Source organism: Hydra viridissima, unplaced genomic scaffold, assembly GCF_058129835.1.
Source record: "Hydra viridissima isolate aposymbiotic clone 2 unplaced genomic scaffold, HvirCarnegie_v1 scaffold_11, whole genome shotgun sequence".
NCBI lineage: Eukaryota > Metazoa > Cnidaria > Hydrozoa > Anthoathecata > Hydridae > Hydra > Hydra viridissima.
In genome coordinates this window covers 7,478,955-7,496,028 of record NW_028324310.1, presented here as the reverse complement: position 1 = coordinate 7,496,028, position 17,074 = coordinate 7,478,955, and the positions used below count along the sequence as shown (strand labels likewise).

Genomic DNA, 17,074 nt, shown 5'->3' with positions numbered 1-17,074 from the left:
AAGCACCTCTTAAAATGTATCTTATTCACTGGAGTTTTAATCTAAAGTTATATCTCCTCCTCATAAAAAAACTTTAAGTATTTTAGGCCAACTCTGTTTGAAAATGGAGGAAACATGAGATGACTTTTTGCAAAAGCGTATAACTTTTTAATGACTGTTAAACCTATTAATGAAGACCTGAACATGCTTTTTTACAATCGGATATTTTTGTAACTAAATCTCTTTTAAAAATAATAAGTAATAATTACATATCTATAAAAACAATGAACTCTTTAATATTTAACAAATAGTTTCAACAAATCTAATTTAAATATGAAGTTTTTTAAACTTTTAATTTCCGAGAACCTGGCGCAAGGTTCTAGGAATATGTATTCCTAATATTTCGAGATACGATAGCCCAGGATTACATAATGCATTCCTGATATCTCGAGATAGGATAGCCCAGGATTACAAACCTTGCATTTAAACCACTTTTACTCATAAACAAATTGTTACCACTTTTCTTATGAACAAGACATAAAGAGTTCAACTTCTGACTGGGAGGCAAAAATTGTGTAAAACATGATAACGCTTCGAGTTGTCACCAGGGGTATGAAATAAAAAGTTGCAACGCAGAAGCTCACTTCTAGACCAATGTCTTACTACTTTTTATAATTTTAATAGATGGACAATATTAAATGTTAGAACAATATTTTCATTTGCATTTGGTAGTTTCATTTCATTTTGCATCTGCGGCAGCCGAGTTTTCTCTATGTAACATCACAGGATACAACTTGTAAAATAAAGATAAATAAAGAGTAATTTGAGTAGAAAAGATTTTATAAAACTATTTCATAAAACTTAAAACATTATATGTAAGTATGATAGTGTCTTTAGAAAACTATATTTGTAAGTATGATAGTGTCTTTAGAAAAACCCAATAACAGCTTCTTTTGTCATATTCTAAATACATACATTATTTTAAATACATGTTTTTTGTCACTTTTCAGTTAAAAACTTTCTGAGCTTTTATATGACTCCACAATTTAGATATTCAAATTCTCTAACCGAAAGAATCCTTTTCATCACAAGGACCAATTGCTTCCATTTAAGCAAATTTGATAACGAAAGCACTTTTCTAAGTATTTTCGATATTATGCTAAAAAATTGAAGGAAAAATTTTGAGTTCAAAAACATTTTTATTGATCAAAAAACTATATTCTTTTTATTAGTTAAAGATAATAAAATCGTAGACTTTATTTCTATGATCTCACGCTATTTTGTCTCTAAGCAGGAAAATAAAAACCCCCAAAAAAAAGATCGCACCAAGACAATAGCAAGTAAATAGAGAGAAAAACTTAGGAGAGAAAACAGAAAGTTAATGATAAATGCAAAAGGAAAATAATGATGAAAAAAAACTGAGAAAATCAGATATATAGAAAAAAGAGAATTAACAACAGAGGTAAATTGCTGGAAGCATAAATATGTTAAAAGGAAGAGTGACAACAAGAAATAAATAAATAGAAAAACAGAAAAGGAATGAATGAAAAAAGGAAGAGAATGACTTATAGAGAGAAAAATAAAAGAAAGACAAAAGATAAAGAAAATACTTGTATATACAAAGATATAGAGACAAATTGTTATATTTTAACTATTTTAAACATTTTATACAACCTTTTTATTATTTAAAGTTATATTACGAAGTGTGTTAAAAAAATACCCGGAATTTTCGTTTTTTTGAAAAAATATTTATTTATTCGTCTACATTAATGTTTTCTCCTTCAAAGTAGTCCCCATTTGAAACTATGCACTTGTGCCAGCGCTTCTGCCAATCCTTGAAGCACTTCTCAAACTCGATCTTTGGGATAGCCTTTAGTTCATTCAGCGATGCGCAATTAATGTCATCTATGCTTGTGAAACGACAGCCTTTTAAAGTTTTCTTCATTTTTGGGAATAAGAAAAAGTCGCACGGAGCCATATCTGATGAATACGGAGACTGGGGCATGACTACGGTGTTGTTTTTGGCCAAAAAATTACGAACAAGCAACGACGAATGATCAGGTGTATTATCGTGGTGCAAAAGCCATGAATTGTTTTGCCATAAATTGGGGCGTTTTTTTCGGATTTCTTCACGTAAACGTCGAATAACTTCAAGGTATTACTCCTTATTAACCCAACGACCTTGTAGTAAGAACTCATGATGAATTACGTCATTATAATCGAAGAAAAAAGTAAGCAAAAATTTGACATTTGATTGAACCTGACGTGCTTTTTTCGGTCTTGGTGATTTAGGGTGCTTCCATTGCGACAATTGTGCTTTGGTTTCACGTCATAACCGTACACCCATTTTTCATCACCAGTTACAACCCTTTGAAACAAACTTGGATTGTCGTTGACGTCATTTAGCAGCTCCTGAGCGATGTTCATGCGATTGTTTTTTTCGTTGAAATTCAGCAGTTTTGGAATGAATTTTGCTGCCACTCGTTTTATGCCCAAAACATTTGTTATGGCATGAGCAAATTAATATGCCAACTTCATCAGCAACTTCTCTTATTGTGATTCGGCGATCATTCATATCCATTTTTTCCACTTTTTCCACATTTTCATTGATTATTGACGTACTGGGCCGACTGCCCAGTAGGAATTGGACGTCTAAGGACGTCCAATGCCTACTGGGCGGAGTCTTCGTCATCTTCAATGTCTTCGCGGCCATCTTGGAAATGCTTATATCCGTAAACACTTGTTTTTTTCATAGCAGACTCACCATAAGCCTTTTGTAACATTTCACACACTTCGTTACACTTTTATTTCACTTTTTATGCAAACTTTAACACAAATCCTTTGACTCTTTAATTCTTCCATTTTTTAAACAAGCAAAAATCGCCAAGCTCATAAAAACACGTCGAACCTTAGCGAATTCCACAGACAAAGTAAACAATGAATATAGCTGAGAATTTTATCATACTTTAGGATAATGTATACCAACACACACACACACACACACACACACACACACACACACACACACACACACACACACAAAGATGCTGACAATCAGGCTTTCTAAACCCACGAAAATTAAAAATTCCGGGTTTTTTTTTTAACACACCTCCTATATTCTTATTTCAACTCAACAAATATAATGAACATAATTGTTCATATTTGTTTCATAGTTTGTAGAGAATTGTAAACCTCTAAATAATATAAAATAAACTCAACTAACTTATCTCTATCAATTTAAAAATTGAAAAACTTTGCATTTCAATTTTCTTTCGCGAATTCCGTTTATTTGCAATAATTCCAGCTTATTCAGGATTCCAGTAAGTTTTAGGTTAGGGTAAAAACCAATTGATATTTGTATATAACTAAGATAAGGTATCTAATGAAATTTGATTTATCATCGGATGCCACGTTTGGTTATTTCTAAACCTTAATGTACATTTTGAATACAAAATGCACATATTTAAAAAAAAAACTAGGATATTGCTAGTGTTAAATGCTTGAATCAATCAGAAGTATACCACATGGCTACGTTTTTACCACAACAAATTGGCCTATCTGTGGATTCGTCACATGTTCTTAGCTAAGAGCCCCACCCTTTTAAGATGGCAGAACTCTTGGTTTAGAACCTGATTTACAATCCTTAATGATCAAAATTATTAATTTGATAAGATTCAAATTCGTTTAAACCGCGTTAATTTTTAATTTAAAAAATATCTTTTAATGCTTTATTTATTTAATCTGAAAACTTAACAAAACTTAAAACTTAGCTGTTTCAGATCAACGTACATTTTGACGGGTGATAATTTTTTTTCAACTTTTTAACTTTTTTTTTAAATTGAAATACCACTATGCGAAAAGCTGTTTGATAAAAATAAACCAGCTTTCCTCTGTAATCAACTCTTTTAATTGAGTGTTATTATTAAGAAAAACAACTGTTGGCTTTTCTAAATATATAAGTTCTATTTCAGGTACTTTATATGAAAATAAAGTTTCTAAAATGGCTGATTTAGTTAGAAGATCAAGACGGGAATCAGCTAAAACCATAACAACTGCTTTAGGAGACAAGTACCAAGAATGAGCTTGCATACTCTTCAACAGTGCAGTACCTGCTTTTAAGTTCCATACTTTCTGTATAATTTGTGAATTTTTAAAAGCTCTAAAATCATTTAAAACAGAATGCTCAGCAAGACTAGACTTCAAAAACATGGGTGCATGGAAAATTGCGATTATGAAGCACATCTTCGAAACATTTTCTTTTTGTTGTTCATGTAGATAATTAATTACTGGTGATGAAATTTCAAGTACCAAGTGATATATGGAATCTGCCATAAAACGAGCTGCATGACAGGCACCGGGCTGATAAATTTTAAAATCTTTTAACTTATCAGAGTTGATGTTAAAATAAAAAGCAAGATATTCTACAAGATGCTTGTAACCATCCCTTGGAAAAATTGTGTTATTCAGAGAAAACTCTATAAAACTCTTTGCTTCAAAATATAAATTGTATATGCCTGAACCAAAAGTGAGTAAATCCTCAGAAAACTTTTAAATTTATATTTAGCATCAGGAGCAGAAATTAATGGCAAAAATTCCTCCCATTGCTTCCTAAAGTTGGAATTAAGTGTATTATTTGGGCCTTTACTTTTAGCCCCAGTTATTGCTTTGTGCACATGAGTAATGTGCAGTTTGTAAATATGATGTCAACACATTAACCAAAGCAGTGGTTTCTTCAAAGTTCTTGTTAAAATCATGATTGTTCCTTCCAATCTGCCTGTATTTGTAGTAGTAGTGTCAGTACAAACTGCAAAAACCTGGTCGGTTACTTCAAAATACTCCAATAGATTTTGTATAACTAAAACCTGGTCAAGTGTTTTTTCAGTCTTACTTTGTACAACTCCAAGAAGAAGATCATCTGTCTAAATTCTGGGCTTGTAACAGAAACAGCAATTCGATCACGGTTAATTTTCTGCTTCAGTTTTTCTTCAATAATGCTAACTACTTTATCATCAAAATGGAGAACAAGTTTTTTACCTCTTAATTCATCTCTATAAATTTCTTGTATTTCAATACCTTTGTGTGCTACAGTTTCAAAGCGTTTCTGCCTCACAGTCTCTCTATTTAATTTTAAATCTTTCGTTTCAACACCTAAGTAGTTCATTACACAAGCAATAAACATAGTTTGATCTCTGTAACTTATCCCTTTTCTTACACTTAAAGGTGTTATTGCCGCTATAAGACCATCTCTGGTAACAATATTATGATCAATTATGGTAGTTGCATGTGTTTGTTTTTCTTTATTCATTTTAGATATTTGGATTTCATTGGAATTGTCTTCTTTCTGCTTCAAACTCACATCTTTAGAATCATAAGATAAAATATAAACTAAAAAGAAATTTTTTTACAAAGTCTTGATAAGGACATAAAAAATTTAATAAAGCAAATAAATACCAGATTCTAAACATATCCTTCCTTTATTGCAATTTTGTTCCACTTCCAGACCATAATCAGCTGAAAGACACTTATTGACTTCAAGGCATTCAGCAATATCTTCTTCAATTTCCATCATGGGTTCAAAAGAGCCATCTGTCAACATTTTCTTCCTGTATTTTTCATACATTACATATCTCTCCATTCTTCTTTCAACTCTTGCTTCTTATTCCTTATCTCTAATGTGACTAATGAACTGAACTTTTTCATTCCTCTGATCTTCAATGAATGAAAGATCTTCCATTATACTTTCTTTGTTTCTAGGCATATTGATACTCTGACGGATTAGTTCTTCTATCTTTGCTTTTCCAATATCAAAAAGACCTTCCATTATACCCTAAAAAAAGTTACTTATAGTTATATATTAATATACTCTACATATTAAATCTTAGTATAAAATATTATTATACAGATCTACATATATTACAAAACAATGTTATATGTCTGTACTTGAAACTCTATAATTTTTTGTTCTCTGACATCTATCTTCCAAGTTAGTTTTTCTTGTTTTACCATAAGCTGCCACTTTTTGTGAAGTTTAACAAATTTTTCAAGAATTTTTGATTCAGAAATTAAATAGTTGCCAAATCCGCAGATTTTCCAGAGGTTTACTATTTTTCAGAGGAGACAAAAGTTTTCATTTTCTCACTGACATGTAGGGTTTTCTTTGCATACGATATCAAAACTTTTGCCAGTTGCACATGCAAAGTTTGTTTTTAAGCTTTTAAATCAATTTGACCTAGAGCTAATAAGATATTGGTAATGTCTTAAAACTGTTCCATTGGGAGCTGATAAGGTGGTAATTCAGAAATTGGTGATTTAAGGAGATACAATGGTCTTCTGACATTTGTATTTAAGTTATATAAAGAATTGGTTTTTATTTTTTTTGCTTTTGCCATCCTAATCTGTAAATGCAATACTTAATTAGTTTTCTAAAGTCATAAATGTGCAGGAAATATTCATTCTATTAGTTCATAACAAAGAATAGTAGAGCTTAATGTTAACAAAAAGTTAAAAAAAAAAAAAATAGAAAAAGTGACCAATATCATAAAAATCAATTTTTACATATAGCACTTTAAGTGGTCAAAAACAACTTTCTCAGACCTTTTGAGAATCGTAATGAGACGAAGAACAGCTTTAAACGTAGTCGTAATTTTTGAAAAAAAAAATTAAAAAATTGTCACCCAAATGTACATTATTTTCTGCAAGATTTAAACACTATTGAAAAGACTTGGAACATTAATTAGATTGCAATACTGGAAGATTATATCTTTGATATTTATTACTGATAAACCACAAAAAAGATAATTTGATTTTCAACAGATTAAATCCCTGAGGTATTTTATATAGGTTTGTTTTTTTCGAACTCTTCTGTCTATTAGTATACACTAACAACATAACTTCTTAACATATATATCTATATATGTATATATATGATATATATGTTAAGAAGTTATGTTGTTATTAAAGTCATTAAAGTTGTTTTTTTGTTTTTCAGAGCTTATCATTAGTTAGGATTATGTCAAAACATAGACATTTTATGATTTTACTTCATGAGGCAGGCGAGCGTAAATATGATATCGCTAGAACCTTGAAGGTTGCCGAGGAAACTGTATTGAAATTAATTCAGCGATACAAGGAGTTAGGTCATGAAGGTGACAGACCAGGAAGAGGTCGAAAACCCTTCGTCCGTTCGTCTCGCTTACCGAAAATTATAAAAAAATTGTAAATGGGAACGACTACTTTTTTCAGATGAATAACTTTTTACAATTCAGAAAGCCTACATTCCTCAAAACGATAGGGTCTGGTCTCAAGTGCCCCCAGAAGATGGACGCCATCCAAATACATCCTTACTCATGATTTGGGCTGGAATTTGTGCCACTGGGAAAACTCCTCTCGCTTTTATTGATCAAGGGATTAAATTTAATTAAGAAAAGCTTTTAAAAAAGCGGATCCTTCCTTGGGCTCAAAAGGACTTTGATGATAACCACTGGATCTTTCAGGAGGATTCTGTTCCTGCTTACAGAGCCTGAGTTACACAAGACTGGTGTCGTACCAACCTTTCTTCATCACCTTTCAAGAATGGCCTCAATCTTCACTTAATCTTAGCTCCCTCGGTTATTCAATCTGGTCAATTTCAGAGAAAAACTGTCGTTCTAAACTCCATAAAAATTTGGAGCCCTTAAAGCCATTGTTGTGGATAAAATAGGTGAAGAATGGCTTCGGCCTACGGCCCTTAATTTCTGAAAACGTTTGAAGCTCTGCTTACAATCTAAAATAACTTCTGTGAGGAATTTCTCAATGTACAAAACTTTCTTTCACTGATGCCTTTTTCTATTGAAAAAAGTCTCCGTTAATTCTTGTCACCCTGTAATAATATGATTATTTGAAAATAATGAGGCCTAATAGAAATATCCCGTAAGTGTTTAACATAATAATGAATTAATAATATTTTAAAATGTTGTTTTTTTTTCTTCCTAACTTTTAATATTTAAAAGTGATTTTCCAGGTTTTCTAGAACCTGTACAAACTTGTTCTTCTAAAAATCAGTAATCCTCCGATTTTTATCTAAAACTTTGCAAAACAAAAAAAAAAGAAATTTCACGAAAATTTGATACCACGAAACACAGAAGAAAAAAACACTAGAATGAAAAACTGACTACTACTCAAACAGAAGAAAATAAAGCTAATAAGTCATAACAAAGTATTATAAAAGTAAAAAAGAATTATTATGTTATGAGTTTTAAATAAATAGATGTTTCCTTACAAAAATTTATTTTAAAATGCTTTTCATGACAATATACATCTAAAAACATAAAAAATAATTTACAACAGAAGCATAATAATTTTTTTGCTATAAAAGATGCCACTAAGAAAAATGTCACATCATTGAGAAAAATGTCAGTCATTATTGTTGAAAAACGTGAAAAATTACTTAACATCAACAAACGTTATTCAAGCAACTGTGGATAATATTCGAGTATTAACAATACGGCCTTGCGGGCCGGTCAACGACGTTTTTATTTGTAATAGCTGTTGATTGTGAGCTAAAGTTAAACCACTACCCAAGCAAAAACAGCATTCAGCCAATTCATTAGATGGAAACTGCACCATTACTGTTATAACTGATGCTAAACTATCTTCAGTATCCTGAGTAGCTAGCGGAGTAACCTTATTGCAAAGCGAACTTTTTTCAACTTTTCGCTTACTTATTAGTTCATCGTTGTCACAAAGCAAAAGTTTGTAAGATCCAATAGGCCTGTTAGCCATTGTCTTTAAAGCCAAATGCTGCTCTCCCACAACGATGCCTTGCAAATATAATTGTCGAGCTTTCCATGCCAATATAAAAAAGCACATGACAATAAGCAAACACACAATTAAAACGAGGAAAAATAGTATTAAGTGTAATCGAGGTAGATCTTGCCTGTAATATATAAAAAAGGCCGAAGCAGGTTTTTTAATGGTAGATAATCCTAGATAAAAAAATTTTGTACTTAAATCATGAATGGGATATTTAATGATTATTACTAAACGCTTTCTTAGGTTCTTAACAAGCAAAATACTTCCAGAATACTCGCAAAATGTGGCAAATTTATCTGAGGATATTACTAATTCTGGCAATGTTATATATTCGTTGGATCGTCTTCCTCGCTTTTCGGAACCAAAAATAATTGAAAAATTCTGACTTTGAGTCGTAGCATTTTCAGAAATAACAAAGTACTGATCCGAATCGGTCAGATACACATCCAGTTCCCCATATATGACATCAATTACTAACCGCATGTTAACATTTGTGTAGCTAGGTGAAGCCATAAAAAATGAAGACTTTTCAGATGCTAGAGTTCTTAATACTGGGTCAAGGACAGTTGAAATCTTTTCGTAACACTGCTTTCCATTCACTGGGTCTCCACTGAAACTGTGTTTACAATGTGTGCACTAAAAAACAACGAAATACTTTTTTTTACACGTGGCAACCTTTTTATAAATGATTAAAATTAAAAATTTTGTTTACAATGAACTTTTGATTGATGAATGAGCAATTTATTTTAACAAAATGAACTTAAAATTAAGTTCATTTTATCAAAGAGCTTGTTAAAAAAAAACAATTTCTGAAAAAATCGCTCAAGTAAAAGGTATTTTAACTATTATTTAAATTTAAAAACTTTTTGCGAACTCTAATTACTCTAATTACATTAATTTTAAAGCAAATGAAGTTAAAAAACATTTCTTATCAACTTTCAAGACACCAAAAAATATTGTTTTATAGACTATAGAAATGATTACAAACAAAAGACTAAATTTCCAGCAGCAGCAGCAGTAATAAATTAATGCAGTACAATACAAAACAGGACAACACAATACAACAACACAAAAAAATACACACTTTTTAGTTTTCCTGATATCAATCATGTTAATCTTCTCATTAGATTATGTCTAAACAGACTGGAAGATTTGAAAAAAGAAAAACTTAGACCTAAATATTTGGAAGTATACCTATCTACATTACTTTTATCAAACAGACAACTTCAAGAGGCCTGATAAAATTAAGTCTATCTAGAGATATCAAAAATTGAAGATATAAAATAGGGGAGACCGGGGCTAGTTAGCTACAGTTTTAATTTTTGAGCTCTATGCATTTCTGATATCAAATTGCACTTCAAAGGAATATGAATTTGGCAAGCATGTTCAAGTTTCAAACATTAAAAATAAATAATTGTTGGCCCAAAAAAGGCCTCCAAAAAAGAAAAAAATGTGCCAACTTACCCTGGCCAGGGGGGGTTGTTGCCTATACCATCAGGGTAAGTTGGCACACCATATAAAAAGAGACAAGTTTAGCAACATCAAGCATCTATTTCAAACGCATCTTTTTATGAAAACTCTTGATAACTTTTATCTAAAAATATTTTTTGACATAAACCTTTATTGCCCTTAAGTTGATCAAATAGATTTTTCTTCTATAAAAATAGCATCAACAGCATTTTTTGTAACATTTTTAGAACTTATAAACCTGTCTACAGTTCTTTTATAATTTCTCATGTGTGTAGGTCTGTAGTGTTATATAACTTAAATGAATTTACAGCTAATCCAAAAAGTTGTAAGTTGGCACATGTTGCCAACTAGCCCCACAATCACTGCGCCAACTAACCCCAAAAGCTTTTTGCTCACAAAATGGCTTATAAATGCCCAATAAAATGCAAAATATTGAGAAACACAAAATGTGCCTGGTTAGAGTGAACCATACAACACCTACATCTATTCGAGTTTACCTGTAAGCTAATACTAATGCTTTTTAAAATTGAAAAAGTAATTTAATTACAAAAGTTACAAAATTAGTAAAAAAATACAAAAATCGCTATAACTTCTATGTGCATTCACATATAGCTCTGATACAACACTGAAAGATGAATTAGTTAAGTGGGAAGGTTCCATGTGAATTTTAGAAATTTCTGGTGGAAAGTTCCAAAGTTAAACGCAGTGGCTCAACTTACCACTGTAACCAACTAGCCCCGGTCTTTCCTATACAAAGAAGTATCTTTATGTGTGTGTGTGTGTGTGTGTGTGTGTGTATATATATATATATATATATATATATATATATATATATATATATATATATATATATATATATATATATATATATATATATTGAGGGGATTTTAAATTCCTAAAGATAATTTTGTTTTTATAAACATTGAGTTGCAGAGATCAAAAAAAAAAAATTCTCAAAATAATATAATTTTCTCATTTTACATTTTATTGTTTCTAAGCAAACAAAACTTTTCTTAAAATTTTTTGTTAACTGTTCTTAGCTCATTACTTATTGAGTTAGAAATTTACCACTTTTTTGGTAAAATTGCTCAAAAATTTCTAAACATATATTATTTAAGTTTTTCAGCTGCTTAACTAAAATGGTAAAACTTAGCTTTATTATTGTTACTGATAGTATACTTTTATTTATTAGAAATTTTTATTTTAGTTGACAAATAAATTAGAGACTAATTATGTGATGTCATAATGGCTAATTTACAAAGATTAATCTTTGTCAATTATCAGTTAGTATCAAAGTATTTTTAACATCTAGAAGTTTGGAAGTAATTCAAACAAAAACTAAATATAGGAGAACCTGAGACAGAACACGCCACTACTTTTTTCAGAGGTCATAAAAATCTTATAAAAACAGCTGAAGGTTGGATAAAAACTTTGACTGTTTTTATAAGATTTTGGATAAAAGTTTTGACATTTTTGACTTGAATAAGCTTTAAAAGCTTCAATTGCTTTTATAAGGTTTTTATAACTTCCAGATGTATATGTCTTTAGTAAAGAAAGAGTTATTAAAGACATCAAATCAGTTTTCAAAGCTTGAACTGTTTTTATAACGTTTTTTTTCTTTTTCTTGTTAACATGTGTGTAGGCTGCACCATTGAAAATTTAAATTAAACACAAGAAAACAGTGCATTTGGCATTATTAACTCCATCACTAGAATTATGCATCCATTTGTGGCAACTACTAAATGCAATCCAGTTCTTTATTAAGTTTGAGTAAAGTTCTTTGCAATAAAGACACTCTTTTCACCACAGACACTCATGTCACCATTGTCAGCAGAGGAAGATGTACCTAATAGAGCTCGCTTTAAACAGCATCTACTTTCTACAGTGGCTTTCTTAGTTTTGTTCTTATCGTCTTTGGGCTGTGCAGATTTTTTGTTTTTTGGCTTTTGTTTTTCATCTTTTCTGGAGTTTGTATAAGTTAATTTTTTACTGATACATCTAAATAAGTAGGCCAAGATGGCACATTTAAAATTTTATTTGTGCTTGAAAAGTTATTACATCGACAGATCATAAATTTCCTGAACTTAGCATAAATAACTCAATATCAAATGATTAAAAAAATAGCATCACTAAATACTAAATGTTTAATTGTCATATTTTAATTGATTAAAATCTTTTAGTGGGATTACTTATTGCTGCAGTATTGGCAAAAGCAGAACCAAAAGAGATGCTATGTTAAACATAGTAATGAATTTTCATGGGTTTTCATGTTCTAGTTTCATGTTCATAGCAAACATTTATTCATTTCATCTAAGGGCTGCAGCTGATCAGAGGCATGTGGCGGGAAATTCAGCAAGATCATTCCATTTTCTCTCATCACTTCAAGGTTTTTTATGTATTGAAGTTCCTTCAAGAATAAGGAGAACAACATTTTTCTTGGATGTTTTTTGGGTTCACAGAAACACTAATTTTTTCACGATTAAAAACGCACCCTGGTGTGAGCTTGTATTCAATTTCCATTAGCAGATTAAAAAATATGCTAATGCTTGATTGTTTTAAATATTTAGCCCTAGCTCCAGATGTAACTTCGGACATGTGAATGCTTTAGACTGAATGTTTTTCCAGAAAATACAGCATCCAATCTTCACCTACTATCTTGGTTTCTTTGCTACCGATAAGAGATTTTTTTTTTTCCAATAACATAAAAGCCATTGTGTGGAAATTTTTCACAGCTAATCTATAAAATTTACTTTTCATCTCTTTAAGTCTTTCATTCAAACTTTTCCTTTTTTATCAATTTTAAATATTCTTCTCTTTGATCTTTTTCACATACTGATGTGAAGTTGTTTTTGATGAGAAATTATTAATGGTTTTTAACAGCCAAATATCTCCAATAAAAACTGCTTAAATGACTTCTTGCATAATGTCTGTTCCTCATTTTACATCTACTTGTCTTTCATATATACTTTTTGACCATCTGTAAAGATAAAATAACATAGGTGTATTAATAATAAAATAACTAATACATAAAAGGTTAATATGATTAGCAATATCAGTTTTTTATTTTAATATTAGGAGTGTGGAAACTAACCATCAAAACAACACAATGTCAATCCACAACTATCTAACAAAAATCATTTTAATACCACTGTTATAATTAAATTAATAATCACACTTTAAGTACAAGATAAGTAGGCAGAATTTTTAAGTAAATACAGGGGATTAATAGGGCTTAATCTATTTTATTACTGATAGAAGTCTAAATTATTTTTAAAATGTATAGACAATATTAATAGGATTAATGTGTGGTATAATCAATTTTTGAAACTGGAAAAGCAAAATCTTTTTATGAAAACCATATAAAAAATATCTTATGAAAGAACTAGGTCTAAATCTAGTTTAGAATAAGACCTATTCTGACTAAAGTTGATAAAAATTCCGGTTTTATTTATATTCAACCTTAGATAACATGGTTTGCATGAAAGGGTTAAATTTAATAACTAGATGATTGGTAGATATAATAACTAGATTTAAAGAACATTTAATAAACCCACTTCAAATTATATTTTAAAAAAATAACAAGATAAAAAAAGATACTTACAATAGCCAGTTGAAAATCTTAAAATCTTTTAATGAGTAATGAGAAAATCAGGAAAGCAATCTATGATGTTAGCTAAGCAGCAGAGGCTATTTCATAACGCTCATTTCCTGTCTAAATTTAGTTTCTAATTATTCTGTATTTTGCATCATAAAAATTTAATAAATAAGGAACCACTTTAGTGTTCCATTTCCCATGGGTTTCCCCTATTACATGTCAAACATGCTTTAAAAAACCATATTTTTTAAGCCAAGTTAACAGAGTTTAGTATAAGTATTAGTAAATGCTGTAACTGGTGTGAGCCAGTGAGTGTGGTATCAACACACTATGACAGCCGATTTACTTAATTGTTGCTCATCCAGCAAACAAGACCTGCTTTAAAACTGTTGAGTGATTGTGCTTTAACCAAGGCCAATTAAAGATCGGCCAATTTATGGAATCGCTTGGCAAGCATTCCATAAATTGGCCGATCTATTAAATAGAAAGTTTTCACGGCATGCTTGCTTAGTGATTTCTTTGACGTATTTAAAGCTGTGACCTCTTCTTTGAGTTTTTTTAATACTAATTTTTTTTTATTGTTTCCAAATTGTTAAAACCGTTGAAGAATTTATAAAGTTGAACCATATCTCCTTGTTGCCTCCTTTTTGTCAAGGTAGTCAAGTCAAGAGCTTTTAGATGATACTCATAGTTGATTTTTTTAAGAATGGTATTAATCGAGTTGTATGATGTTGGACTCTCTCTAATAACTCAATTTCTCCCTTTCGAATAGGTGACCAAACTTGTACTGCAAACTCTAACAGTGGTCGTACAAAAGAAACAAAGTATTCTCAGTAGTCTAATATCTAAGCAAACGAAGCATTTTCTAATCTGACCCAACATTTGGTTGGCTTTGCCTACACATTTTATTACATGATTTTTCTATTTCAGATTGCTTGAGAAGATTACTCCAAGATCATTTTCAGATTCTGTTATGTTTAACTTTTGTTCATTAATATAAATGGGTGATTTTTTGTTATTTTGGCCAAAGTGCATGACCGTAAATTTTGAAATATTAAATTTCACAAGCCAATCTTGAGTCCACTTAAAAGCTGAATCGAGATCTGATTGCAAATAAAGAGTTGATGCACTGGAAAGCATTTCATTCATAATCTTGGTGTTGTCAGCATATACAGTACTGTTAATAAGTTTTAGCCCACCATAAGTATATAATTATTTTTGATTTTATCGTAAAAATATTACTTATGAAATAAAAAAAAGACTTATGAAGTAAAAAAAAATCTGGTTTATAGACATATATTACAAACAAAAATATCTAGAAATAATTTAATAAAACATGATACTAGAACAAAAAGCAATTAATACTTCTTATGTCCGCCTTTTGCATTGATCACAGAATCTCCTGAGAATTGATTCATATAAATTTGTAATGAAATTTTATGGACTCTCTTTTTAATATTCAAAAACGTTCTTCAACATTTTTGGGGTTATATTCAGCCTTTTTTTTATCCAAATAATCCCAAGCACGTTCAATAATGTTCAAATCTGGACTTTGAGGAGGCCAGTTCATTACTTCAAGAACTCCCTCCTCACACATGTCCTGTAAATATCTTTTGGCCACTCAGGAACAATGTTTGGGATCATTGTCTTGCTGTAGAATGAAGTTATTACCAATTAGTCTCATTCCAGATGGTATTGCATGATGTTGTAAAATTTCTATATATTGTTCTCCTGTCAGTTTGCCATCAATTCTAATTAAATCACCTACTCCAGATGATGAAATACAACACCAAGCTAAAACAGAACCTCCCCCATGCTTGATTGTTGGATGTAGACAATCAGGGCGATAAGCCTCTCCAACCCTTCTTCTTACATACTGTTGTCTTCTGCTACCGAACAATTCAAATTTTGATTAATTTGTGTATAGTACACGGTTTAACATTTCTAGCGTCCAGTTATTATGCTGTTTTGCATATTTAAGTCTTTTTTCTTTATTGCCATGAGGCAATAAAGAAAAGGCTTTCTCTTAACCCCGCTTTTAGCAAATGTCGTTGAATGCAAGATGAGGAAACATTTGTCGCAGTCGCAGCCTGAATGTCTTGGGCTAGTTCACTACAGGTTTTTTTAATATAAAAGAAATAAAAAAAAAATTTAAATTAGAATAAGTTTTTCTGGTTGAAAAACAAAAAATAATATTAAACACACAGTATCTATGAAATATGTTTGTAAACTGTACTATCATCTAATATGAAGCCTTCATAGCAATAAATAAAAAAAAATACAAGAGCAAACTAAAAACAAACGAGCTGATACAAATTGGATTCAGATCAGCATACAATAAAAATAAACATGTTAGATATCTAAATACAAAAATCTATGTAAAACTTTGATAAGTATTGCTTTTGTTTGTTAAAATAGTGTTTAGTATTGTTTGAAGTTAGACATTAGTTTATATAAAAAATATAATCAAAAGCTATTATTCAAATTATGTTAAAAAAACACGAGTTTTAATAAGTGGGTTAAAACTTATTCACAGTACTGTAGCTTTGTTAGATTTTTTAGAGTTTCAGGCAAATCGTTTATAAATAGTACCTACAAGAGTGGTCCAATTATCTTGTGGCACACCATTGGTAATTTCTACCCAAGAGGATACCAGTGTTGTACAGCTTTTACTTTTATTTTTTATATAAACTGAAAAACTTTACAAATTGTTCCTCTTTTAGCTTTCACAGCATCAAATCTGGCCATAATATAGTTAGCAATTTTTCATAAAACAGACATGTAAGAAGTATAATCAAAAAATACCTGCTCTTTAAAGCAATCTTTCTTACAAGTTGGACTGACTTCAGTATTATGAGAACACTGGCAATCTTCTCCAGTATTTTTATCACATATATCTGAATGACCATTACATTGGCATCTGTGATGAAATGCAATATGTACCAACAAAAAATTAAACTATCAATTTCAGATTTAAAGATGAAAAGATTAAATATCTAAAAAAAAAAAATCTCAAATATGTTAAAAAGCTTACGGCTGACATGCTTGATTAGAGAGTTTAAAATACCCATCAATACATGAGTTACAGTAGTCTCCCTCACTGTTGTTTTGGCAACCAAAGCATTTTACATCACTGATACTTTTTGGTCCATAGGAAAGTGAAAGGAGCTAAAATTTTAAAATTGAAAGCAAAACCCTTTGTGTTTTAGAGAAACTTTTTAGATTATGTTTTAGAAAAAT

The 17,074-nt window shown here is 30.4% G+C and overlaps 1 protein-coding gene across 8 annotated transcripts in view; it reads right to left on the bottom strand.

Annotated features, from left to right (window-relative positions):
- Positions 1–8,227: 8,227 nt before the first annotated feature.
- Positions 8,228–17,074, bottom strand: part of LOC145191069 (multiple epidermal growth factor-like domains protein 8) — a 30,153-nt gene continuing 21,306 nt past the window's right edge. For 7 of the 8 annotated variants that reach the window (XM_090066518.1, XM_090066520.1, XM_090066517.1 and 4 more), the window contains 3 exons: positions 16,869–17,002; positions 16,640–16,754; positions 8,228–9,405 (listed from right to left, as the gene is read on the bottom strand). In XM_090066518.1, the coding sequence (XP_089922644.1) occupies positions 8,425–9,405; positions 16,640–16,754; positions 16,869–17,002 (1,230 nt within the window). In that variant the 3' untranslated portion in view covers positions 8,228–8,424. Of the gene's footprint in view, positions 9,406–10,233; positions 10,364–16,639; positions 16,755–16,868; positions 17,003–17,074 lie in introns of all 8 variants that reach the window. The other variant, XR_016444907.1, reaches the window with a different exon arrangement.